Here is a 26,518-nt window from a genome sequence, read left to right as displayed (position 1 = left end):
AAGCTGCTTCATGCTTTCTAAAATGTCGGGTTTGACCGCGAGCTTCGTTTCGTGGAGGTGCTTCGGAGTCAGAAGGTCGTCCTCCGGCCTCGGGCGTCTCCTCGCCGGGCGCGATGGTCCTCCACGAAGCCTTCGCCCTCCTCCTTCTTCTAAAGTCCAACCCTGTTTTTCATTTTTCGTGCCGTTGTCCCTCCGAGCTGCTTCATGATCCCCCCCCCACACACACACACACACACACACGCACACATGAAACCGGGAACGTCAATCAGACACCAAAGTGGTCCAAGTGGCGCCTTGGACCTTGGAGAAGATCTCCCCAGACCACCGTTCTACAAGAAAAGCACAAATAAGAATGGACTCTCTGGATCTTCAAGGCAAGCTTCCGTTGCTTTTATTGTGTGGATGCTACAAAGCTGGTGACCTCGGCGGCGGCGGCGGCGGCGCCCGTCTCACGGTGAAATGCATCATGGATTCAGCACACGGCGCGTTTGCATGGCGATACAAGGATGACGGCCGCACGTAGGCGTAGATACTGGAGGTACAACACGGAACAAACACCGGCTCGTACACCGAAGGCCCGTCCCGTCCCGTCACGCGTCGGTCACCGTCCTCGGAAAACAAACCGCTAGAAAAGGACCGTCCCTGAAGAAAGTCGACCTTTCTCCGCTCCTCGCCGTCAACCGGCGGTTCCCGTTGGCGTTTCGGGGGGCGGGGGGGGAGGAACGCACGTGCACGGGGTCAACTAGGGTCTGTGGAGGCCGCATTTGATGATCTTCTTGAACGCGCTTTGGAAGTCCTTGTTGAAGTAGGCGTATATGATGGGGTTGAGGAGGGAGTTGGAGTAGCCCAGCCAGTTGATGACGGCGCCCAGCCAGTCGGGCATGAAGCAGCTCTCGGCGCAGAAGGGCAGCACCAAGGCGACGATGAAGAAGGGCAACCAGCAGAAGATGAAGGTCCCCATGATGATGCCCAGCGTCTTGACCGTCTTGCGCTCCCGCGCCAGCGCGATCTTCCTCCGCGCTCCGGAGCTCCTCTCGCTGAAGTTCTCCAAGCCCTGCGAGGAGGACAGCGGGGTGTTGGGCAGCGGGAGGTGAGTCTTGGAGCTGCCGATCACCTCGATGATCTCCAGGGACTCTCCCTCCTCCCCCCCGTGGCGCACCGCGCCGTTGACGCACGGCGAGCCGGGCTTCGGGGAGCCGCCGCCGCCGGTGTCTCCGTTGCTCCTCTTGTGGAGCACGGCGGGGGACCGGGGCGCGCAGCGCTCCTTCTCGGTTTTCTTCACCGTTTTGCGGATCCGGAACCTGGCCGCCCGGAATATCCGCCCGTACAGCACCAGCATGAGAACGAGGGGGATGTAAAACGCCCCGAAGGTGGAGTAGATGGTGTAGCCCGGGTCCTGGCTTATGGTGCAGGCGTCGGGGTCTGCTCTGTCTTCGGCGCTTCTCCAGCCTAACATAGGTGGGATAGAAACGGAGAAACCGATTAGCCAAGTCACGCTTATCAAGAGCGCAGCTCTCCTCGGCGTCCGTTTGTTTACATAGTCGATGGGGTCGGTGATGGCCCAGTACCTGTCCAAGGCGATTGCGCACAGGTGCAGGATGGACGAGGTGCAGCACAGAACGTCCAGCGAGATGAACAGATCGCACATCTCCTGGCCCAGAGTCCACTTGTTCAGGACCTGGTAGAGGGCCGCCATGGGCAGCACCAGCACCGATACCATGAGGTCCGTCACGGCCAGGGATCCGATCAGATAGTTGGCCACGTTCTGCAGGGATCTCTCCAGCGCGATGGCGGCCACGACGCAGGCGTTTCCGAAAATGGAGCACAGGATCAGGGCCCCCAGGAGCAGCGAGGTGAAGATCTGGTAGCTCAGCTCCGGGTCCGGGAGGAAGCCCGTCCTCGTCGCGTTGTCCGCCGCGTCCCAGTCTGTCACCACGGCCACGCCGCCGCCGCCGCCGCCGCCGGTGGCGTTGCTGTCGTTGCTGCTGCTTCCCGCCGCGTAATCCATAACTTGTGCGCTCGGATCGCAACTTTCCCAGCGGTAGGGAAGGACGCGCACGCACACGCACACATGCACGCTCACACCGACACCGGGTCAGTCCCTCACGCCGCCGCCGCTCCCGTGCGTTTTACCGGCGCCCATCGGAGATGCGGGGTTTGCGCCGTCGCACTCAGGACGCATGACGCAGACGTGTGCATGTGTGTGTGCATGAGAGAGATGTGTGTGTGTTGTGCATCCCGTAAGTGTTGACAGCGGATTGCGTTCACCGGCACCCACACTCGTCTGAGCCTGCTGAGGACGTGAATTCATTTATAGCGGCGGCTGCGGGTACGTCAGCCTGCGCGGGGGTCGCCCAGGAGCGCAGCCCGTCCGCCGCGCACCGCAGACGCCCGGACAGGAGCGCGGCTCTCCTTCACCCCCTGCCTTTTTTTCCTCAAGAATCATCTCATTTTCTTCCATTTCGTTCATTGCGAGGGAGAATTTTCGATCCGAGAGACCGGAGGAGTAAAAAAAAAAAAAAAAAAAAAAAAAAAAGTTTGCCTATGTGTTTTTTTTTTAATTTAATTTAATTTTTTTTTTTTTTTATTTTATTTTATTTGGGGCCGGTATGTTTTTAAAGTTGTGTTGAACAAGCGGAGCGAACGAGTGGAAGGAGGTTTAACTGATGAAAGTGAAAAGGAGTAGAAGAACACGCTCCAGTCCATGGAGGCGATCTGCTGCCATCTGCTGGCCGCTTTGAGAATTGCAGGCATGAGTTCCAACACCTTAACATGAATAAAATAAAGTGAAATCAATTCTAGGTAAAGTAAACTCCACATCCAGGCTCCGGAAAGCCTTTTCTTCTTCTAGAAAAAGACAGGAAGCGGAGCTGGAGGAAGGAGGGGAGGGATCAGGGACGAGATCGGGTCAGACTGAGGCGGTTTGGGACGGTGGAAGAGTGAAAGAGGACATGAGAAGGTCGGATGGAGGTTGGTTCGCTGTGGTGACCCTTGAAGGAAAAACAAGAACAGCAAGTCTTCGTCTTCCTCTCGTCCACCGTCAGCATCCCTCTGTTCAAATCTCCGGCGTCGGTGCACCTTCAAACCGTCTGGACTTTTATTTCCAGAATATCTAACCTGTGTGTTCCCTCTGATGGACTCCCAAAGAACAACCTCCTCATCTTCTCCTCGGTGTCTCAACAGCATGGCTGCTCTCACCTCCACCTTTCCTTTCACTCCGGTTGCTACGTCTTGACACTCGTCTCCATCCTCTCCCACCCTCTTGCACACGTTTCTTCACTTCCTCTTCACACACCAGACGATCCAGCACGAATATTTTAAATCCTCCACCTTCTTGACCTCCACGTAGGTCCCTCTCGGTCATCCACACGCTGTGTATTCAGTCATACCAACCTTCATCCCTCCCCTTTCAAGGACATACCTCTAGTCCACCTCTCTAGATCTGTTTCCTGCTTCTCTAAACATCACCATGTCATCTGCAAAGAATCACATCTTGTACAGAAACGACGTCACAAGAAATCACAATTTCACCGCTCTTTAAATTCCCCAAACCTCAAGTTTGGATATTACTCGAAACCCGCTCGTCTCTAAAAGTGGATCGAGTCCTCATCGACACAAAAAGAACCTAAATCACCGTGATACGGGATAAGCATATTGCCAAATATGCTAATCGTAGGAAAGTGCATTTTCAGAAGCGCTACGTCTCACCGATCACGTCGCATTTTCTCCGCGGTTTCCGATCCGAATGTCTCTGAGCATCTTCAGAGTCGGGCGTGGTTCGGACGCACGAGGCTCCCGTAAATCGTCCGGAAAGATAGATTCGGTGCTAATGATCGTTTTACAACCGCCGCTGTAGAATCTGCTGACCTTGACGGGAGGGCTCATCTGGGGGAATCTTTTTTTTTGACACTTTCCGGCGAGCGCTCTCCCGCCGACATTAGATTTTTGAAGAATGACTCGGCAGCTCATCTCTTTTCCTGGCAGATTGGGCGGACTGCGGTTCCCCGACAGGCTCGTCGGACTGTTGCTTTTTATAGCGTCCAACTGAGACCGGTTCCGGTTGAAGAAGTGAGAGGGAGCCACGGCTTCAAGGGCATCATCACCTTCATGTCGCAAGAGGGTGAGAAACAATAAGTAAGTGCCAGATTTTATTCATATGAAGTTGTTTCCTGAAGGAAGCCAACATGCTAATGAGTGATGAAACAGCTGCCTTTTACTGGTGCAAAAACCAGAGGAAGATTCTGGCTCAACGCCGGTAGCCTTCCTCCTTGACCCCTTGCTAACCCCAGTGGCGCTGACAGCTACATGCTAACGGCTGACATTAATGGGGCAGCGTGTCGCAGGGGGTTAAAGCGGTCACCTGTTGAAGTGTTCCCCGTCATGGTGCGAAATACATGATGGGTTGAATTCAGTGGTCAAATTTCGCTAATGTTGTGCGCTGTGCAGTCAGGGGAGGCAGGAAGGGCCGTGCCTCACTTGCCAATCTTGGCAAAAAAAAAAAAAAAAAAGAATTAAATGGTTATTAAGTTAACAATTAAGATATTATAAATAGTATTTATCAGGTATTTTTCATTTAACGTTAACCAGTTTGAGATGGAAAAATGTCTGGATTTTCACATTTACTGTTTAAATACTGAGAAGAGATGTGCAGTGAGTCTGATAACTGTTGAGCCTCAATGTAGATTGGGCAATGACAGCTGACTGCTGGCATACTCTGCACTAAGACCGCCTCGCTATCTCTGTAAATATTTAAACACTTTTGCGATATGAACTACATTTCCAATGTACAGTGTTTTTCTGTCAACAACTGTATGTGTGTTACTAGTTTCTTGTGCTGAGCGATCATAAAGCCACTAAGTGAGGCACGCAGTTCTCCTGCCTCATAGTAGCCATGAACCTCACCGCACATCCACTGAACACCACAGGATCTTTCCTACCTGAGGCTATCAGACTTTTAAATTCCACTCCTTTCAGCCGCAGGGAACCTTAAAACTTAAAAAAAAAAAAAAAATCTGTTACCCACTTACTGTGAATTGCAATCATTTTAAATTGCCGTTATTTATCTGTATATATGTTCATAACTGTGCAATATTTAATTTCATAACAGCTACACGTACAATATTTTCACATACTCTTGTGCACTCTTTATCTTCACTTGTTACTTAAGACACTTTATAGTTTTTCACTTGTTACTTAAGACACTTTATAGTTTTTCACTTGTGACTTAAGACACTTTATAGTTTTTCACTTGTAACTTAAGACACTTTATAATTTTTCCCTTGTTACTTAAGACACTTTATAGTTTTTCACTTGTTACTTAAGACACTTAATAGTTTTTCACTTGTTACTTAAGACACTTTATATTTTTTCACTTGTTACTTAAGACACTATAATTTTTCCCTCGTTACTTAAGACACTTTATAGTTCTTCACTTGTTACTTAAGACACTTTATAGTTTATTTTTATTTCTTATTCTGCCCTTCCTCTTATTTCTTATTGTTTATACAATTTTCTACTATTATTTATTATTGTTATATTTTTCTTGTAACTCTGGCACAACAATTTCCCTCGGTATAAATAAAGTTGTTCTTATCTTATCTTATCTTATCTTATCTTATCTTATCTTAGCTTAGCTTATCTCATCTTAGCTTATCTCATCTTAGCTTATCTTATCACTGGCTCGATGTATAACTACTTCTTCTTCTTCTTCTTTGGGCTTTTCCCTTCCCACAGCAAATCAACCTTCTCCATCTAACCCTATTCTCTGTATCTTCCTCTGTCACACAACTACCTTCAATCCTCTCTACGTCCACAAGTCCTCTCCTTGGTTTTCTTCTAGACCTCCTGCCTGGTGGCTCCAATTCCAGCATCCGTCTTCCAACATGTTCACTGTCCCTCCTCTGTACATCACCCAACCATCTCAGTCTGGGTTCTGTGTATCTCTGTCTGTTACGATTAACTGATTTCTTCTTCTTCAAGAAATAACTGCAAGTTGGATGCTAGAATGTTGAGACGGATGAGAGGATTGAGATGTGAGAATGCGAGCACGTGAGCCGTTTTGGAAAAAAGTTTGGCGGTTTGTCTTTAAAACCCCTTTTGAATGCGTAGGATCCCGCGTCGCGACGGGGCGTCCGATACTCTAACGCGCCGAGAAATGTCAAAGAGATGTTTCTTCTGTCACGGCTCGACGCTCGACCGCCCGACCGTGTTCTTTTCCCTCTCTCACAGCCACGGGAAAGAAAAAAAGCTGACATCATCACACTGAATATGAGAGGGGGGGGGGAAAAAAGGCGGCTCTGGTTTTTTCACCTTATTTCGTGCGTTCAGCGGTTGCACAGCGATGCGTTTTTCAACACACACGGGGACAATAGTGAGGCCACGAGCCGTGGAACTGTTGTGATGGGGCTCGCCGGAGGGGGGGGGGGGGGGTCGTTGTTGACAGCGTGGAAAGTCCCAGTGGGCTAACAGTGGGAGGACAGACGGGACCAGAGAGCTGCTCCACTCGCCTCCTCTGCGCTGGAACAGTCCCTCAAACTCAAACCCATACATCCAGATACAGCGGGAGGCAGAGGGGAACGGGTGTAGGATGATAAGGGAAAGAGCGGGTTAGGCGGCGGAAGCTACATCGGCTGTGCTCTGGCGGCAAAGGCCGAATAAGCGCCATCATGGGCACGCACTTGGGTGCCAGCGGCGTGCATTGCTCCGGTAAAGTGAGGGGGAACGGAGCCGAGGATGGACGCGGGGAAAGCGGCAACCAGGAGGCCGACGCTTTGCGCCCGAGCGCCGGGAAGCCGTGGAGAAGAGGCGGTAATACCGCGGGAGAAGGGAAATCGAGCGGCGCGGAGCGCCCGGCGAGAGCCGCCCCGCCCGGGAGGAAAGCCCACCGGAAAAGCGGCGGCGTGGACGGTAGAGGGAGGTGGACGGAAGCGGCTCAAGACCCGGATGAGGACAAGCGGGGAGGCGAACTCGCTGGAAGCCTGGAGAAAGGGAGAGAAACGGGAAAACAGAGGCAGAGGAAGGCCGCTAGGAACGAGGCGGCGAAAGACGGCAGCAGCACCGAGAGCTTGTCCGGCTGCGGCTCGGACGTCCAGGCCGGCGGCGCGATAAAAGCGTCGGAGAGGTCGAGCTCGAGAGCCCGCGGCGCCGTCCGCCCCAGGATCAATAACGCCAATTTTAGCCCTCGGTGTCCGCCGCCGGCGATGACGTCCGCCGCTCCCGCCCTCGCCTCGACCTCCGTCCGAGCCCGACCCGCACCTCCGTCCCCCCAGAGACTTTCCTCCCGGGCGGCCGCGGCGGACCGGCAGAATTACCCCGCCGCTTTGCACCGAGAGCAAGATCCGTTCTGGGTGGAGGTGAGGACGGGCGCGGGGATCGAATGGCCGTCTCAAATTCGCCAGACTCTGACGCGCATCCCTTCTCTCGCCAGCACAGAGCTTGGGGAGGAAGAGGAGGAGGAGGAGGAGCTGGGGGAGGCGGCGGAGGGGGGCGAAGGGGGCGACGGCGTGACGGGTCGAACTTTGACCCCGGCGATGACGCCGTCCTCCGTCCAGGCCGGAGAGAAGAGGATGAGCAAGCGGGAGAGGAACAGGATTAAGTGTCTGAGAAGGAGGCAGAGGAGGAGGGAGAGGTGGCGACAGAATCATCTGCAGGAGAGCAGACAGGTGAAGCGCGCAGGTTCGGACGGACGACGCAATCATCGCGAGGAAATTAACGGCGGCGTTGTTCCGCGCCTCCATCCCATAATAATAATCATATCATTCCCCGGAGTGATTGCTTGATCTATTTATACTCCCGAGCTTCAGATCGTTTCGGGCTAAAATTAGCTTCCCGGAGTCACTTGAAGTGTCGCCTGCGTTTTTTTGAGTTTGAAGATTAACGCCTTAAAAGTCAGCCAGTGTGTGTGTGTGTGTGTGTGTGTGTGTGTTTGTATCGTCACGCCACCCAGGCGCTGCCTCTCATCAGGCCCTACGTGCAGCCGGTCGGTCTCAGCAGCCGTTCTCAGAGCGCACCTCCCCCTAAAGTGGGGTTACGTCTGAATTAGCTGCGTGATGAGGCTCGGAGGCTGGAGGGCCCTTAAAACGCCGGCCAGACGAAGGATGTTCCTCGCGTCTGATTGGCTGCCGAAGAGACGGAGGAGGCTTATAGCCGCATTGTTTTCAGGCTCGCTCCTACCCAGGGTTGTTTTCTTCTTTCTAACTTTTTTGTGAGGCGTTCCTCCTGGCTCGCCACTGGAGACCTGAGCTTTTCCAGTCACGCGAATGAGAGCTTGAATCGTCTTATTTGTCGTTGTCGTGAATGAATTTGTGATGCTTGAGTGTTTATATTCGACCCGGCAACCAGTCCGGGCTGGAAAAGCAACATCGATTGGTAGAACTTTTTCGTTCCCGGTACCAGTTAAACAAATTTCCTTAGCAATGAGTCCATAGATTTCATTTTAACATCAAAAATTAGCTCATTGTGTGCAAAAGGGACATGTTTTCTGAACCGTATGAGCCCAGACGCCGCAGCAGTTCGACATTTTCCTCGTAGACTCACTCCGGATGATTTCCGACGTCTGGCTCGGCATCTGAATCATGCACTTCTGCCCCCAGAAGCTTTGGTTTTTCCGATATAGAATACGGGTGGTGCGACGGCGATAATGCCGGCTGTGTGTATGGTGTGTATCCAAGGGGAGAGTCTCTGCGGTCATGATCGCGCCGCCGTTGTGTGTTTCCTGTTTTTGCCTCCATGTTAATAACACACCTTTGGAGACGGGGACGGGGGCCGCGGGGAAGTCCCCGGAGCTCCGCCCGCGGAGGAAAAAGTGGTAATTACTCCGGAAGCGCCTGGCAGCGCGTTCGAGACGGGAGCTTCACGACCGGGTTCCGCGGGGAGTCTGGTGAAAGAAGGGTTTTATTTACACGGCGCCGAAGATAAACCGTCTGATAGGGAAACGGCGGACGGGACGAGCGCGATGGAGAAACCCTGGTCCAAACCGGTGCATCCAAACCGCTCCTGAAAGGGTGGAGAAGATGCTAATTCAGTCCAGTTGTGAGGTTTCGAAGCAGCAGCAAAGCATTTGGCAAATAATATAAACTCGTTTTTCTTTTTCTCAAGAATTGAGGAGTAGCTAAATGCCGTAAACACTATCAACTTTTCTCTATGTACCTTTATTCACGCTTTACGGTAAAACGTGAGAATCCACGAGTTACACGGACGCTTCGCCCTGCAGGGAAAAGGGAGAACCATCAGATAAATGCTCGTAAATATACAGAACTGTCCCGGAAAATTAGAATATTTTGATAAAGTTCTTTATCTTCTGTAATGCAATTTAAAGAAAAAAAAAAAAATTACTTTGTCATGATATTCTAATATTTTGAGATAGGATTTTTGAGTTTTCTTGAGATGTAAGCCATAATCAGCAATATTAAAATAATAAGAGGCTTGCAATATTTCAGTTGATTTGTAATGAATCCAGAATGTATGATATTTATGTTTTTGTAATTGCATTACAGAAGATAAAGAACTTCATCACAATATTCTCATTTTCTGAGACAGTCCTGTAAATCGCACTGGTGGAAATTCGCTTCACTACATGTTCAAATATCGTACTTTGGGAACAACAGGAATTCCTAACTAAGATAATTCCTGATATATTTCCAATATAATTAGATATTTTTAGGATATAATATTTAGGATAATTATGACAATTACGATCATTTCAATTCTTAAGACAATTGCAGGAAATTCCTAACCAAGATAAAGGAGAAATAAAAATAAAATAACAAGTAAAAATATTAATTTTCCCAACAAAAACAGTCCCTTTCAGTATGACTGCTTATAAAGGATGTTGTAATTAAATATTACATATATATTATATTGTATATAATATAATAATATTATAATATAATATCATAATATAAATATATTATAAAATCAAATGCTGCACGCGTCCACGGTTGAGGGTTTAATCACTTTATGTACTTTTGGCGGATTGCATTCACCCAATCACAGCGACACACACACACACACACACACACACACACACACACACAGACACACACACACACACTCACTCACACACACACACACACCGAGCTGCCATGCAAGGTGCTAACCGGGCCAAAAATGCCCAAGGACGTTTCAGGCTGCAGACAGGAGTAGCCGGGGATCGAACCGCACACACGGCCTATTTGCGGCGTTGCTGTCGTTTAAGGACGACCCCTAACAGCTAATCTTTTCACTTTAATCGGGCTACATTTCTCAGCTTGGAGAAAATTCCCTCAAGCCCGTAGCAGAAAGTCCAATACCTCCCTCGGAAATGCTGTGGAGCAGTGTAGTTACCAATAAAATAGACGACGTAAAGTTACACGTTAGTGCAAAATACCATCGCTTTTTCCTCTAAATCCCTCATTACAATCAATCCCAAACACGCGTGCAAAACAATAAACTAGCCTCCGTGTTAACAGTGTGTGTTCTGCCTCAGAGCCCGAGCAGCAGCAGCGGCGGCAGCAGCAGCAGCAGCAGCGGCGGCAGCGGCAACAGCAGCGAGGACGAAGAGGACGCCAGCGGCGGGGACAGAGACGGCTTCACCTGCGCCGTCTGTTTGGACGTTTACTTCAGCCCTTACATGTGTCAACCCTGCAGCCACATCTTCTGTGAACCTTGTTTGAGGACGCTGGCGAAGAACAGCCCCACCAACACCCCCTGCCCTCTCTGCAGAACAGTCATCACCCATGTCTTCTTCCAGAAGGGTGAGCTAATGGGCGAAGGACAAATATTCATCGTATCTATATAAAAACCAGACGCGGCGTCCCGACTGATGATAGGAGTGTCAGGGTGACAGTCGAGTTTGGGGGGGAAAAAAAAAAAAAGGACAACAGAGCCGCAATCTGTAGTCTTGTGTCGGTCGGTGGAGAAGCAGATGATATCTAAGCTGAATATTGTTGAGGGGGGCCCAGCTGCAGACGTCCCACGGGGAGCGGAGCAAACCTCCGGCTCAGCTGTGAACAGATGAGTCATCCGCGCGAAATCAAACGCGGTTTTATTTTGTTTTGTTTTTTTTGAAGGAAACGGGAAGCCTTTTCTTTTTTTTTTTTTTGTCCCCCCCGTCTTTTTGTGTTTTTTTTTTTTTTTAAATGAAGTTCACAAGGGAAAGCAGATGTCCTTATACCATCCAACCAACCTCAAGCTAACGCGCCCACGCGAAAACGACGCGTTCGCGCGTGGGGTTTTTATTTTTTTTTTCGTACCTGCCGGTTTTCTCCTCCAGCCAGGTACATCCATGCGGGGCCGAGTGATTGCCGCGCTGATTACACGGGACGTAGTCGGATTCGGAAGAACTCATAAATAAGTAATGAGGTTCGATGACTCACATTGGCCTACTTCTAGATGTATGTCGGAGAGAGTGAGCGTCGCGGACGCGGCTGTGGCCATTAAAAGGCAGAGTGGCCGCGGTTATGAGGACTGAAGACGCACTGAGGGCCCTTGTTGGTGATTAGGTGACGAGGATTGTAGATTAGGTTCTTGTGTTGATTAGAAAAAGCCAAGGTCACATGGAAACGGCAGGATGGGAGAAACTAGAGAAACGGACGATTTCCATATTATATAAATCGATCTCCGTTTTGTTTTTCTCTCCTCTCGCAAAGAACTCAACCAAACCGCCAGGACCTTCTTCCCGAAGGAATACCTGTCCCGTAAACAGAACTTCCAGAAAGCCAACTGCGCAAAGTGGCCGCTGCCGAGCTGCAGAAAACTCTTCCGCATCTTTGGAGGTGAGCGTTCAGCAACCGGGCGCGCGTGTCGGAACTTCTCACCGCGTCGTTCCGACCGAAACAAAAAAGAAAATGTAAATTATTAAAGTAAAGTACGGATGCTTTTTGTTTATCCTGGATATACATTTGTTTGTTTAACTCTCTACGACGCTTAGCCTGCAGGGAGGCCCAAATTTAGACATCCAACACTTCACTCTTTCATTCTCATATAATTTGGTACCGCGCCGCAAGGAAAGTCTTTCTTGGCTCAAATTATACTTTTTTTTTGTTGGATTTTTCGGATCTTATTTAAAAAAACAAAACAAAGAACAACTATTTCCGCCTTCACCTTCCTGCCGCGCTTTACTCTGTCACGCCATTTCACACGTCAGCTACAGCAAGCCAGCCCCTGGAAAAAAAATGAGCTTTTTCGGGAATAAACGAGCAAACAAGGAAAATATCGCTATTCCTATCTAAATTACAGATTCATAGCAACAGGTGCTACACAAGCGCTGCGTCCGCTATGCATTATTTGCAGTGAACAGCTAGCTAATGAAGCAATGAAGCCCTCAAAACTATATTCTTTCTATAATTACAGTGCAAAATTATTGTAATTGCCTAATATAAAGTCTAATTTATTGTATTCAGATTAAATACCGTGAACTGACAAAAACATGTATTATTTGAACCGTGCGCCTCTAACCCATCCGAACTGATCCCTGGTACAAAAAAAAAAAGGTTGGGGATTCACCCTCTCATCACATGTTATATAAAGACACAACCATTCATTCACAGATGATATAAATATACTGCTCAAAAAAATAAAGGGAACACTTGAACAACACAATGTAACCCCAAGTCAGTCACACTTGTGTGAAATCATAGTGTCCACTCAGGAAGCAACACAGATTTATTTTGACTTGTTTTAAGGACATTACATCAAAGTTGGATCAGCCTGGAGTTTGTTTTTACACTTTAATTTTGAGTGTGATTCCTAATCCAGACCTCCACGGGTTGATACAATTGATTTCCATTGATCATTTTTGTGTGATTTTGTTGTCAGCACATTCAACTGTGTAAAGAGCAAAGTATTTCATAAGAATATTTCATTCATTTAGATCTAGGATGTGTTTTTTAAGTGTTCCCTTTATTTTTTTGAGCAGTGTATATTCAACCATTCACCCTCATCTCATCCAGGCGTGCCATTATTTACCCTTTTCAGTCCTGTCATATAGAGCCATTCACCCTTTCATTTAGGGTGTGGCAATAGAACCACAGACCTTCTTGCACTAACCCCTGCCGCGCCTCCCACATTGATAGACATTTCAAATTAAGGAGAAGCTTATATAACAGCTGGAATGGCCCGGGAGCAGCAGTGACGCGCGTCTATTATTCATTCCTATATATTTATATTTATGATCTCTACATATATCATCGCGTCCACGCAAGAGCGCTCGCAACGCTGGACGGCGGCTACTGTTCAGCGCTCCTTTGTCGTCCCCCCCCAGGCTTCCAGAGGCAGTCCAGTCCCATCGCCCGCCGGGCGCTAACCCACGGCGGAGGCTACCGGCTGGACGCCATGGACTTCGAGGACGACTCGCGAGGCTGGCGCTTCGACATGGACATGGTCATCATCTACATCTACTCGGTGAACTGGGTCATCGGCTTCTTCATATTCTGTTTCATCTGTTACCTCTTTTTCCCGTCCTTCTGACAGCCCGGTGACCCCGCAGAGGGGTCGGGAAGGCGGACGATCGAAGATCGGGGACTTTTAGTGAATTTCAGTTGGTTTTCTCTGATTGGTCAATTGTTTAAATTGGGAACTTCACCTAGATGGACGCTCGGCACGCGATCGCTCCCCGTCTTCGATCGTTTTTTTTTTAAGGATTTTACCATCACTGACTATTTTGATACGGATGAAAAATCCCAACGTTTGCACAATAACGCCGCAGCAATATGCAAAATCCGGACGCTTTCGGTCGGTTCTGTTTCCGATCACGCATTATGAGAAAAGTGAATTGAATGAGGTGTTTGCAGATGGGTGAGTAATGAGTAAATGTTCTGAAGTAGCTGAGATCCCAAGTGATGACGCGCTGAAATGACACAAAACGGTAAAACATAATTTTTTAAACATTTTTTTTTTTTTGACTTTGCGATTTAGTAACAAGGATACAAAATGTTTCTAATATATTCCAACTCGGCCTCCCGACCCCTGTTTTTTTTTCACGGCAAATAAAGTTTTGACAGCGACTCAAATGTATTTTTAGGTTCCCGATTGCGGTCTTCGATCACCTATCAATTCCCTTTTTCTGCTTCTAGCATGTGATCTATATTTAAACGCCAACTCGGGTGGAGATAATGCAGTTCATATCGAGGTCATTTGATTAAAAAAAAGAAGAAAAACGTTGTCGTCAGCCTTCGGTTAGTGAATCACCGCTGCAACAGCAGGAAGGGGCTTTTTCCTAAACATGTGTGAAATATAGGCTGTCACCAGGAACAATTTGGATTTATTATCTATCAATTTATCTGTTTTGGGAATATGTTTTATGATAAATCTGTTTTTCGTCCATGGTTAATTCATTCATTATCTAAGAAAGACATACAATAATTTGCTCATTCGCCGACATGCAGAAACATAAACCATTTACTCTCTTATTCACATTTTATATAGAAACAAACATTTGTTCAGCCACGTCATACAGAGACATAAAACCCTTCACCCTCTCATTCCCACGTCGTACATAAACCAACAATAATTCACTCATGTTGAGGCAACCAACCATTCACCCTCTCATTCCTACATAATATAGAAATATAAGCCTTCATTCTCTCATTCACACGTCATAGAGACAAAGTCATTCCCTCCATTTATAGATCATATTCATTCACTCCTTTGCATATTATACAAACACGTCCAACTATTCACCCTCTCATTCACATGTCATATAGAGATATACAACCAGTGACGTGCCGTCAGTAGAGGCAGGGGAGGCCGGGCCTCACTCGTCATCAAGGAGAGAAAAAAATGTAAAATAAATTCGATGGTTATATTTATTCAGTGATTTGTACTATAAAGTTATTTTCCACTTAACTTCACCATTTTTAGTCAGTTTTTTTTTTTAAATTCACATTTACCGTTCAAATATGAAGCAGAGACGTGCGGTGACACGGCAAACGTGCTGAGCCCATAATGGATTGCACAATGATTATGCTAACGGTAGCGGCATGCTATGCACTGAGACCGCATTCCTGCCTCTGTGTATGTCACTATTAAAATTTTCAAACACTTTTAATATATGAACTAAATTTCCACAATTTAGCTGATGTGTATAATGTTTTTCGTCAACAATCGTAACGCGTTTCTTGTGCTCAGCCACATAAAATGACTGCAAAGAGACATTAAGTGAGGCACGCAGTGACGGTGCCTCAAGGTAGGGGGCACCGTTGATCCCAGGGATCCTTTTTGCTACTGGGCTCCAGAAAAATAAAATTACGAGTGCCTCACCAGCCATCAACCTCACCGCACGTCACTGTTTACAACTATTCACCCTCTCATTCACACATCATATAGTGACAGTCATTCACTCCTTTATTTATATAGAGACATACATGGACATATATGGAGATATAAATCACTCATCCTCTCAAACCTGTGACTTACATCGAGACAAACATGCATTCTCTCCTTCATTTATATGTTAGACACACACAACTATTCAATCACTCGTTTTCGTTATCCAGACGCATAAACCTTTAACCCTCTCATCGCCACATTGTGTAGAGATATACAACTATTCACCCTCTCATTCATACATCATATAGAGACACACAACAAATCACGCCTCCATTCATGTCATACAAAGATACAAAACATTCACCTTTTCATCCCCACACAACTATTTACCCTATCATTTACGTCATTTTGACACACAATCATCCACTCACACATCATATGCAGACGTACAGTACGACCATTCACCCTCTTATTCACACGTCTGGGTAATTTTAGGGTCTCCAATGAACCACACGCATGTGTTTGGACTGCAGGAGGAACCCGGAGAACCCTGAGGAACCCCACGTAGACACTGGGGAGAACATGGAGACTCCACACAGAAAGGCCTCCTGTGAGAATCCAACCAGGGACCTTCTCACCGCGAGGTGGAAATGCTAACCGCTGCGCCGCTGTGCCGCCCCGAGCTGTTCTCATGTCAGTGATAAATGTATTTAAAGTTAGTGTCGGGTTTACTCTATGGTTCATAGGTTGGACTGCGGTTTTGGACCGCAGGCCCTCAACAGGAGCAGTGTGTGTGTGTGTGTGTGTGTGTGTGTGTGTGTGTGTGTGTGTGTGTTTAGAGTGGTTGACTGTAAAAGTTGCTATCTGGGAAAGCGAGTGCCCCCACATGGGATTCTGAAAACAAAACAAAATAAGAATTTAGAAAGGGTGAAAGCGACAGAGAAAAAAAAAAGCAGGATCCAGAAAACTTTGGAAAACATGAAATCAGATTTTTTTTTAAATGTTTTATTTATTGCAGCTGCATGCAAACACACTCCAGGCTGACCGGGCTGCTGCAGTGGAGGAGTCTGGCTTAAGCGCACACATGGATACCTGGTGGTTGCCATTGAAGGGACTTATTAAATACTTATAAATACTTATCAAATACGTATAAACTTATCAATACTTATTAATTAGTTATTTAATAATTACTTAATATTTTATATCTATTCATAATATAAATATGTAATATAAATATTAAATACTTATGATAAAGTATTTAATTGAAGTGAATTTTATTTGTGTTTATTTGTGTTTTTTATTTGTGTTTGTTCCTTTTTTAGTTTTAGTTCTAAATTGGAAAATTATTGTGATGTTGAAAAATAAAATGATATCTATTATTTTTCAACGCTCAAAATAAACGTCACAGTCCAGTACAGCCCCGATTTGCAGACGCTGTGCCCAGATGTTCAGGACCAGAAGTCCCATTAACAAGGTTAGATAAATATTTATGAAGATATTTTGCAAATATTTATTTTTTATTGTTTACTGTCACAGTCATTTTTTCTCAATTTATTTTTAAAATTCAGGTCAAGGCTCCTCTATATGCTCTGAAAGCTGAAAATGTTCAAAACCTGTTCATTACATAAGTAAAATTTAATTTTCTGTGTAGCACTTCGTGGACTTTATAAGCAACACACCACACGCTTGTTTATACAAAGTGTAAAGGTAACAAAAAGCAATATATAAAGTGGTACCTTTTATTTTAGACGTTAAAAAGTAATTGCGGCTCCTAGTGTTTTCTTTTCCTTGGAAACCGGGTCCAAATGGCTCTTGGGTGTTAAAGAGATGGGTGCAAAAATAAAAAATAAAAAAGTGGACAGCAAATGATGATTCACATATGGATCAGCTCGCACAACTAAGATAAGAATAACTTTATTTATCCGAAGGAACTTGTTGTCTCAGAGTTTAAAGTAAAACATAACAATAATAAATAATAGTAGGAAATTGTATAAACAGTAAGAAAAAAAAGGAGTGGGGGGGTAAGAAATACAAATAAAACTATAAAGTGTCAAAGTCAGGGCTATAAAGTGTTTTAAGGTCTTAAGTGTTCAGGGCGGGGGTCGGACTTCTGTTAGTAACCCCGTCCGGAGACGCGTCTTGCGGGCCTGCAGCAAGGTCAGAGGGGCTCCGGGCGCCGGGGGTCTGGATCCGTCCGGCGGTGGGATGGAGGGAGGGGGGGGGGGGACCGTCGCTCCGTGCCCGGGCTGCAGGAGGGTGTCGCGGGGCTGCAGAGGGGGGAGGGTACGGGGGGGGGGGGGGGGTTGGACCGCCTCATTGGTGCTTGATGGAAACGCGCAATCACAAGAAATGGCTGCATCTGGAGAGAAGCCGTGAGTGCGATCGCTCCCTCCCGAGGAGACCCGTCAGCTAACCGGACCCCGCACCCCCTCCTCCCCCCCCTCCCTCCACCAGCACCACCCACCCGATCCCACCTCCACCCCCCCCCTCCTCCCTCCTCCCCACCCCCACCCTCCTCCACCGCGTTGGGCGTGAAGGTCCCCGCCGCGCTCCGAGGAGGCTCGCCGGAGCGAAGGTGACTCGCAGCCCCGGCGCAGTGCGGGCGATGCGGAGGGAAGACGCGGCCGCTCCTCCGGCTCTTCCCCTGCGCTCTCGTCCCGGAAAACAGCCGCTATAGACGGAAGGGGGAGACGGAGAACCCCGCGAGAACCGGCACCGAGGAGAACGGCCGGGGGGGAACCGGACGGTGGAGGTCTTCCGAGTGGGGGGTGGCTGGGTTGCAAGGGGGTGGGGTGGGTGGGTGGGGGGGAGGGGGCGCTTAGAGAGACCGGTTCTGCATTAGGGCTGTTTTATTCGTGGATGTGTATGCATGAGTTCTGCATCGAATGGGCGCAAGAACCGCCCCAGATCCGCCGGGAACATCTTCCAGATCGGCAAGCCTCTCTACCGGGACCCGCAGCGGAGGGAGAGCACCGAGAGCACCCGCAAAGCCCAGCGCGCCGTGGCCGACTGCAGGATGGTAGGTCTGCTTCCACCCCCCCCCCCCCACATCATCCGTGCACCGTGCACCGTGCACGGTGCACGGTGCACGGCGGCTCCGATAAGGAATGCAATTCTCCTCCACCCCTACCCCCTCCTCCACCCCACCGGCTTTCTTTGTTCTAGGACGATCGACTACATGCGGATGCACAGCTGTTAGCAGCTGCAGGGGGAGGTGTGTGTGTGTGTGTGTGTGTGTGTGTGTGTGTTGGGGGGGGGGGCGTAACCCGGGCCGGGGGAGCGGGAAAATAGCGCGGTTGCACGGCCGGTGTCGGCCGGCGGTGCAGCCCCCGCGGCCCGCCCGGCCCGCCCGGCCCGCAGGCGGATTCGCGCCGGCTGCGTTCTGCGGCTGCAGTTTTATAACCGGCCCCGGATTTGTCTGCTTTATCCCTGTGCAAGACGTGTGCGTGTGTGTGTGCACGATCGTGACGCGCATCGGCCCCTCGGACGCGGATCCGACTGCTTCACTTCTTCCCGCGGAGCCCGGATGCTACGTGCGTGTGCGTGTGCGTGTGCACAACTTGAGTCATAGAGTAAATAAATCAACGCATCATGCAAGCTTAGCAGGCCCTTTCTTTTTTTTTTTTTTTGCAATGCACCACTTTTATTTAAATTATTGTTGTTGTTGTTGTTGTTGTTGTTGTTGTTGTTGTTGTTGTTGCCTGGTGCTTCTTGCAGCGGTGCTGCAGAGGCGTGCATCCGCCGTGCACCTGCAGCCGTCTGGACACGACAAGGACCATCCTACCCCCACCCCCCTCTCCTGCGGTGCTTGTGGCCCACTCTTCGCTCACCTGTGCATGTGTGTGTGTCTGTGTGTGTGTGTGTGTGTGTGACTTTACCACAGATCGTCCAGGAGTTCAACACACTGGTTGCTCTGTACCGTGAGCTGGTCATCTCCATCGGCGAGATCACCGTGGACTGTCCGTCCCTGCGGGCCGAGATGCTGAAGACCCGAACCAAAGGCTGCGAGATGGCGAGAGCCGCGCACCAGAGCCTCTCCCTGATTTCGGGGTGAGTGGCGTGAAGACGCCTGGCGCTGTCCTCCGATTTACATAAGCGCACCGGTTCTGCCACTTAAGCTCCTCCAGACTCCGGAGAAATCCTCTCGGAAGTTGTCTTTTCATGACCTTGATATGTCTGAGAGGCAGCGGGAGAGGCAGCCTCACCCAGTCAGCCAGATGTTTACACCTGCACCCTCTCGCCTGAAACTTTAATGCGTGAGTTGCGATGCAAGCCAACTCCTTTATTATTCCAACTTTCCCTCTTGCGAAGCAGCATTTGCTTTCATCACGACGATCTGCACGACAGCCGTGCACTAAAACACATAATGGAGTGCACTACACCGTGGAGTAAACACATGGCGGCTCAGCGGTTTGTGCTTCCGCCTCAAAGCAAAGAGGTGCCAGGTTGGATTCCCAGCGGAGGCCCTTCTGTGTGGAGCCTCCATGTTGCGTGTTGGTTCCTCCTGCAGTCCGAACACATGCGTGAGGTTCATGGAAGGCTTGTATGTTTGCAGATGTGGCCCCATGACACACCCCCCCCCAGGGACCCCAACTGCAGGATAGGCGATATAGAAGATCCAGAAGATCAATGAATGATAAGAACCATTAGACGCTGATGAGAGTCTGCGTTAAATCACCATCACACATTCTGTATTTTATTTTTCCGACCAGCACCCAAAACCTTCGTATCGTCATACGAATGTCTGAAAACTCCAGGATTCTCTCCGCGTTGCTTTACAACACGAAAAACCTGCAGGTGCTTCCTGAATTTCACCGTCCGATGTCAAAACCTCGCCGCCGCGCCGCTAATGTTCTAAATCGGGTGATGAGAACATGTTGCTGTATATAGCAGTGAGACCGGTAGTGATCCATCACGTTGTGTCAGGACGTTCTCACAAGGGCCTAACGTCTTCATTCTGGGTTTCTCCTGGGTCCTGCCGCTGACACTCGGATAGAAGTTTTTTAATTCATTTTTTTTATTATTATTATTATTAAAGCATTCTGTTGTTTTCTCCATACATTTTTAAATTTTATTTTATTTTATTTTATTTTATCTTATTTTGGTTTTTTTTGTCTAGTTTCTTTTTATTTTCCACAGTAACATGTTTTCCAACCAAAGTCCAAGAATCATGCTGAACCTCCAGGCGTGTTTTGATGCGAGCGTTGGATATTATTATTATTTTTAAAGCATTCTGTTGTTTCCTCCATACATTTTTAAACTTTATCTTATTTCATTTTATTTTATTTTATTTTATTCTATTTTATTTTATTTTATTTCATTTCATTTTATTTTATTTTATTTTATTTTATTTTATTTTATTTTATTTTATTTATTTTGGGGGGGTTTGCTTAGTTTCTTTTTATTTTCTACAGTAGCATGTTTTCCAACCAAAGTCCAAGAATCATGCTGAACCTCCAGGCTTGTTTTGATGGGAGTGTTGGTTATTATTATTATTATTATCAAAGCATTCTGTTGTTTCCTCCATACATTTTTAAATTTTATTTTTATTTTATTTTATTTTATTTTGGGGGATTTTGTTTAGTTTCTTTTTATTTTCTACAGTAGCATATTTTCCAACCAAAGTCCAAGAATCATGCTGTTTTGCTTGTTTTGATGGGAGCATTGGTTATTGTTACTATTATTGTTCTGTTGTTTCCTCCATACATTTTTAAATTTAATTTAATTTAATTTTATTTTATTTTATTTTATTTTATTTTATTTTATTTTATTTTATTTTATTTTATTTTATTTTATTTCGGGGGGAGGGGGGGGGGTTGTATAGTTTCTTTTTATTTTCTACAGTAGCATGTTTTCCAACCAAAGTCCAAGAATCATCCAGGCTTGTTTTGATGGGAGCGCCGGTTCGTTATTTGTTCCTTAGTGGAGTCCTGAGCGCCTTCATCGGCGGGTCGGGTTCTTTTTTACAAATCAACAACTCACATGTAGAAACGTCTTCTCCTATTTTTTTTTTTTTTTTTTTTCAGTATTTCAGTTCAGCATAGTATTTGGTTTAAACCACGTTTAGATGTTTTGCTCTCATTCAAGCAAATTCTTTTATCTTTATGTGGATGACATCCTCATAGATAATGGAATATTTTAACACCTCTGCGATTATATTTATATTTGAAGCAGCTCCGTTAGTATTCATTTAATCTGCGCAGTCCTCATCGTTCATTCGGGGTCGCTGGAGACAAACAACCCTCCGCCTTTTCCTTCACACGCTGAGGGACCCAGATGAACCTCCTGCATGTTCTGGAACTGCGTGAGGAACCCTAGCAGACACGTTAGGAGAACATGGAGACTCCACACTGGGGGGAATTGAACCGGGGACCTTATTAGCTGAAGCGCTAGAATCGTGAGCATTAAATGCATGCGTGCGTTTGAAAAAGGAAATCCTAGAAGATGCATCAATCCCGGATTACCCGGATCATGAGTACTGAGAATATCACGGGGAAAATAAATCCTTAGCGAGCATGTCCGCTCCACAGAGGTGGCGCCGGACTGTCGATGAAGGGGCGACATGAGACCCGGGAATTAAAAACACCAGCTCGGGGAGATTTGGAGGACGTCTTACTCGCTCGCTGCCAATTAGAGCGAATAAGAGTATCAGGTTTCCTTAGTCGCCAATAAGGCCCCGATTCCTCACAGCCAAACGGAAAGATGTGCACGAGGCCTTTAAATATCCTTCCGCTGAATATTCCTCTGCAAACCTATTTCGCGCTCAATAATTCATCCACTTGCTGTGTTGTGATTTTTTGAGAATGCCGCCGTTCAGGCGTCGCATGCATGACAACGTTTCTCCGTTGAACAAACAGAGGGTTTGCACGGCAAAAAAAAAACGATCCACCTTTTTCTCGCTTTTAAAGCTTTAAATCTGCCTGCGAAATAAACCATCCCGTCCGTGGCTGCGTTTTGCATGATTTTGTTGTTTTTTTCTTTTTTTTCTTTTTTTTTTTTACACTGTTCTATTTATAGACGCCATGCAGCTTTCCATGAATATTATACAAAGCAGCACCGCTCGCTCTGAGTGTCCCTCTCCAGGAGAGACTTTTCATTGCCGTCCGCCCGACGGGGAGAGCTCGAATTAGACGGCGCCGATTATTCTTCCCTTTAATCAAATAAAGCCGGTGTGTCCGAGCGGTTAGAGTGGCGCCGGAAAGCTGATAAGCGGGACGGCGTGAATGGCAGCTGTGCTCCGGCGGCTGCACGGTGACAAAACAAGGGGTGCAAAGGGGTCACGGCTTGGCGTGAAGGCCGCGGCGTTGAACGTCGCCGGCAGGTGCAGGTCCAAAAGAGCCGAGGCCGTGTTATCGCACCCGCTAAATGTCACCTGCTGTTTTTTAACGCGGGCTTCGCGCGGCTGTTAGCCCGCCGAGATCTCTCGTAAAATCAGCTCCGGGTAAATAAATGATGCCTTGAGTGGTTCTTTGTGTCGGGACTTTTATGCATCCTGCTTTTTATTTTGAGGCACTTAAACAGGCCGCGACGTCCAGACCGAGCTCGTAAAATAATAAAATTCAGCAAAAATGCGGTCCTCAGAAGCGGGAGCTAGCATGTTGACACGGAGCAATCGGACCGTGCCTAAAGACGCCTTTACGTATCCGTCAGCTACACACCGCTTTTAGTTTTTCGCGTTATTATTAAAATCATACACATTTGCGTGTCCGGTTGACGCATTGAGCAAAACATACACATTTATATCCCCCCTGTTTTTCTGTTTACGCAGTATTCCAAGTTGTCGTAGCACAAGTAACAATAGTGAATAAGACAAAAGGGTCATTTACAAGACGTGATATGATAATGATGTTTTATAGCGGCGCTCGGTGTGTAGCTGAGGTACGCTCTGTGGCTCTTCCGGCGTAAATTCACACGAACCCCCCCCTTGGTTTCTGTGCCGTTTCAGGCCGGAGGACGGAGAGATCCACCCGGAGATCTGCAGGCTGTTTATCCAGCTGCAGTGCTGCCTGGAAATGTACATCACCGAGATGCTGAAATCGGTCTGCTTGCTGGGCTCCCTGCAGCTCCACAGGAAAGGTGAACGCATGAGAACGCCCCTATGGCACATAAATCAGCTAACTCTGTTTTTTTTTTTTTTGTTTTTTTTTGCCTTTTTTTTCACCATTTTGATTCACGCTGAAAGGAAATGGTTCTCCGTTACGTGATTAAAATAGCCACATCGATATTCTTCTGTGCAAGGTGTTTTTTTTTTTTTTTTTATGCGGGCTCGCTAATGTGCAGACTGCACGGTCTCAGGCTATCTCCGTGTTGCAGGTAAAGACTCCTCCTGCGGCCCTCCGGGGCTGGACAGCAAAGCTGAGGAGAGCTCAGACATCCCCATCCTGGAGGACACCTCTTCCTCCCCCACCGATTGTCCGCAGCTCTGCTGGCTGGTCGCCACCGACATCGAAAACATTGAAAAGTAGGTGGATGCGTGACAGCGTTTGCGCGCCGCAAAGACCTGTCGTGCGGATGTTTCTTAAGAAGGTTTTTTTTTCATGATCGGAGGCCCCTTTAGCCATAAAGTCTTGGTGCTTAAAATAATCGTGTTTGTCCAAAATATGAGATTAATAATATGGTGCTTCCTCCTCAGTGAGAAGGTCCCTGGTTGGATTCCTGCTGCATGGCATCGATGTTAAACTGTTAAACTGTTAAAGTGTCATTATATGTCAGCACATTCAACTATGCAAAGAGCAAAGTATCGAATAAGAATATTTAATTCATTCAGATCTAGGATGTGTTATTTTCGTGTTCCCTTTATTTTTTTTTGAGCTAGCTGTGGAGGTAAACATCTCTAAGGTGATGAGGCAAAACAACAATAAGTCTTCTGAGATTACAAGAATTTATTACAGATGAACAACATGAACAAACAGCGATAGCTAACACCAAGTAGACAACGATCAGCGGTGATCGGCAGTCAGAAACAGAGCTCAAGTCTTTGAACATGTACACATTTGTCAGCTAGTTAATAATTCCTTCATTGGTACATTCGTGTGTCCTTCAATTACAAATATCATCGATGTACGTGAGAACAGACTGGTAAAGTGCATGTAGCACAGTTGCTAACACAACAAGGACATTACGGTTTTTATTATCATTATTATCATTATTATTGTTATTGTTATTATTATCATTATTATCATTATTATTGTTATCATTATTATTATTATTATTATTATTTTTATTATTGTCTACGGCGCATGTACAGCGAATACTCCAAATCCCAGAATGCTCTGCAGTTGGAAAATCAGAGCAGGACCCATAAACGCCCTCTCCTGTATTGGAAATAGTCATAGCGACCTTATGCTAATATGGGTATCGTGCTAAAAAAGGGCGAAAAGAAAGACAGTAAACAGGATTTTGCATGTGTGCGATATAAAGTGATATATTGTCTAGCAGAGCTGGGCATTTTACAGCCCGCGGGCCACATCAGGCCCGTTTTGCTTTTTTATCCGGCCCACTAAACTGTTTTCTTTGAATATTAGTATTTTCAATCAATATTGAATTTAGAAACCCCTCATTTTTTTTCTCCTTTCGTTTAATTTTATATATCTATAGGATCATTAATTATTTCAAAGTTTAAAATAAAATGCCAAAAAATTTAAATATTTAAATGGTAATGGTTCCATATTCAGTTTTTTAGGCAAAACATGTTTGGCTCCATATAAAAAGGTTCATTGTTATATCCGGAGGAAGATTATTTTTTTCAGTAAATATCAATGTTGACTTTGTGCCGCTTATGAATTTCGGAAATACTATATGTTCCGGCGTCTATGTGGGGTTCCTCGGGGTTCTCCGGGTTCCTCCCGCAGTCCAAACACATTCGGGAAAGTTCTTGTAGACCCTGAATCATCCAGATTCTCTCTAAGGAACGTTGAATTTGCAAACATTTCTAGCCGATTACAAATACGTATTTGCTGCCCTTCTTGCAGGGACATGAGGGAGATGAAGAACCTTCTCAGTAAACTCAGGGAGACAATGCCTTTACCACTGAAGAACCAAGGTATGCACTATGACCCGAAAAAAAAAAAAAAAAAAAAGAGCACGTTTTACGCAGAAATCCCACTTGACTTTATGTTCTTGTGCCCAGACGACAGCAGTTTGCTGAACCTGGCTCCCTACCCACTGGTCCGACAGAGGAAGAGACGGTTCTTTGGGCTTTGTTGCCTGGTAACAACCTGAGGGCCCCGCCTTTGTGGGTAGGAAGCAGCGACAAAGACACCATTACCCACTGTCCGTCACCACTTGTGTCTCCCACCAATATATTACTGCCATTTTCAAGATGAATTGTCTTTTTCTCTTTTTTTAAAGGCTGCCCATTTTATAATTTTATTTTGTAATACAGAGAATAATTGTAATTGCAGTGTAATTTAAAGAAAACGAAAAGTCACAAACATATATTTTAAGATATTTTGCAACAGATTTTCCCTTTTTTTTTCGGTAAAACGAGTCAGATACCCGGTCGTCTGACGTAAAAGGAAATGACGGGTTCTTTGAAAACAAATGGCTTCAACTCTGAGCGAATGAAATGATGATTATTGTAAAAAAAAAAAAAAAAAAAAAAGAAGAATTAAAAAAGGGAATATAATTGTCTGTTTTTGTCCAAAATAATGTGATAACTTGTGGAAAAAAAAAAAAAAAAAAAACGCCATCCAAATGTTTAAGGACGCTCTCGCAAAACACAAAGTAACACCTTGTTCTTGTCGAGGTGAGACGGCAGGTTTGTGCAGAACGCGTCCAATGTATATTACAGTCTCTGTTATTTTGGTTTCTTGCTGTTTTTCTTCTCAACGTACTTAATTTAGTCTTCCATAAACCAAGAACCTGTATAACTCTCCAGCTTCAAATGGAATATATGAGAAAACGATTGAAAACTTCTTTGCACACAATACCTATCTATTAATTCAGACATTAGACTTGTATATACACATGCTCTTTATGCGACGCTCGGTTAGTTATTTTCAGAGAGGAGGTCGGGAAGCGGAGGCTTTGGGTTTGGGTGGATGCAGGCAGATGGCAGGCAGCATGGGACTTGCTTATCGACGACGATTATCAATGTTTAGGGCCGACGGAAGGCACAGTAGACAAAGCTGATATAGATCATTTTACATTGTTAATAAAAACTTTTGTTATTGAAACAAATCCACAGGTCTCTTCTTTTTTCTGGCTTGTAGTTCTCCAGGTTGTCCACCAGATGAAGACAAGGCACCGGGTAAAAGCATCTACGCTCGGG

General features: G+C 46.6%; 3 protein-coding genes across 3 annotated transcripts; 2 read left to right on the top strand and 1 right to left on the bottom strand.

Moving 5' to 3' along the window:
• Positions 1-368: 368 nt before the first annotated feature.
• On the bottom strand, positions 369-2,278 carry htr1aa (5-hydroxytryptamine (serotonin) receptor 1A a). The gene has a single exon (XM_086173762.1). It carries the CDS (start codon positions 2,006-2,008, stop codon positions 743-745), a length of 1,266 nt encoding a protein of 421 aa, XP_086029888.1. The 5' UTR covers positions 2,009-2,278; the 3' UTR covers positions 369-742.
• A 4,387-nt stretch (positions 2,279-6,665) lies between these two features.
• On the top strand, positions 6,666-14,699 carry rnf180a (ring finger protein 180a). The gene is made up of 4 exons (XM_086174374.1): positions 6,666-7,661; positions 10,466-10,733; positions 11,628-11,753; positions 13,241-14,699. Exons 1-4 carry the CDS (start codon positions 6,666-6,668, stop codon positions 13,444-13,446), a joined length of 1,596 nt encoding a protein of 531 aa, XP_086030500.1. The 3' UTR covers positions 13,447-14,699.
• Positions 14,700-17,799: 3,100 nt separating this feature from the next.
• On the top strand, positions 17,800-26,427 carry rgs7bpa (regulator of G protein signaling 7 binding protein a). The gene is made up of 6 exons (XM_086173761.1): positions 17,800-18,265; positions 19,130-19,296; positions 23,192-23,322; positions 23,560-23,707; positions 25,218-25,288; positions 25,376-26,427. The coding sequence occupies exons 1-6, from the start codon at positions 18,116-18,118 to the stop codon at positions 25,465-25,467; spliced, it is 759 nt and encodes a 252-aa protein (XP_086029887.1). The 5' UTR covers positions 17,800-18,115; the 3' UTR covers positions 25,468-26,427.
• Positions 26,428-26,518: the final 91 nt, after the last annotated feature.

This window comes from Fistularia commersonii, chromosome 26, assembly GCF_037954325.1.
Source record: "Fistularia commersonii isolate RoL2024-O1a breed Wild chromosome 26, RoL_Fcom_v1.0, whole genome shotgun sequence".
Taxonomy (NCBI): domain Eukaryota; kingdom Metazoa; phylum Chordata; class Actinopteri; order Syngnathiformes; family Fistulariidae; genus Fistularia; species Fistularia commersonii.
Note: the sequence above shows the minus strand (reverse complement) of the source record. Positions and strands in the feature narration are given on the sequence as shown.

Coding starts and splice junctions, on each gene's coding strand:
- htr1aa (XM_086173762.1), bottom strand. CDS start 2,008: ATGGATTACGCGGCGGGAAGCAGCAGCAACGACAGCAACGCCACCGGC.
- rnf180a (XM_086174374.1), top strand. CDS start 6,666: ATGGGCACGCACTTGGGTGCCAGCGGCGTGCATTGCTCCGGTAAAGTG. Junction 10,734..11,627: donor CCATGTCTTCTTCCAGAAGG/GTGAGCTAATGG, acceptor CCTCTCGCAAAG/AACTCAACCAAACCGCCAGG. Junction 11,754..13,240: donor ACTCTTCCGCATCTTTGGAG/GTGAGCGTTCAG, acceptor GTCCCCCCCCAG/GCTTCCAGAGGCAGTCCAGT.
- rgs7bpa (XM_086173761.1), top strand. CDS start 18,116: ATGAGTTCTGCATCGAATGGGCGCAAGAACCGCCCCAGATCCGCCGGG. Junction 18,266..19,129: donor CCGTGGCCGACTGCAGGATG/GTAGGTCTGCTT, acceptor ACTTTACCACAG/ATCGTCCAGGAGTTCAACAC. Junction 25,289..25,375: donor TTTACCACTGAAGAACCAAG/GTATGCACTATG, acceptor TCTTGTGCCCAG/ACGACAGCAGTTTGCTGAAC.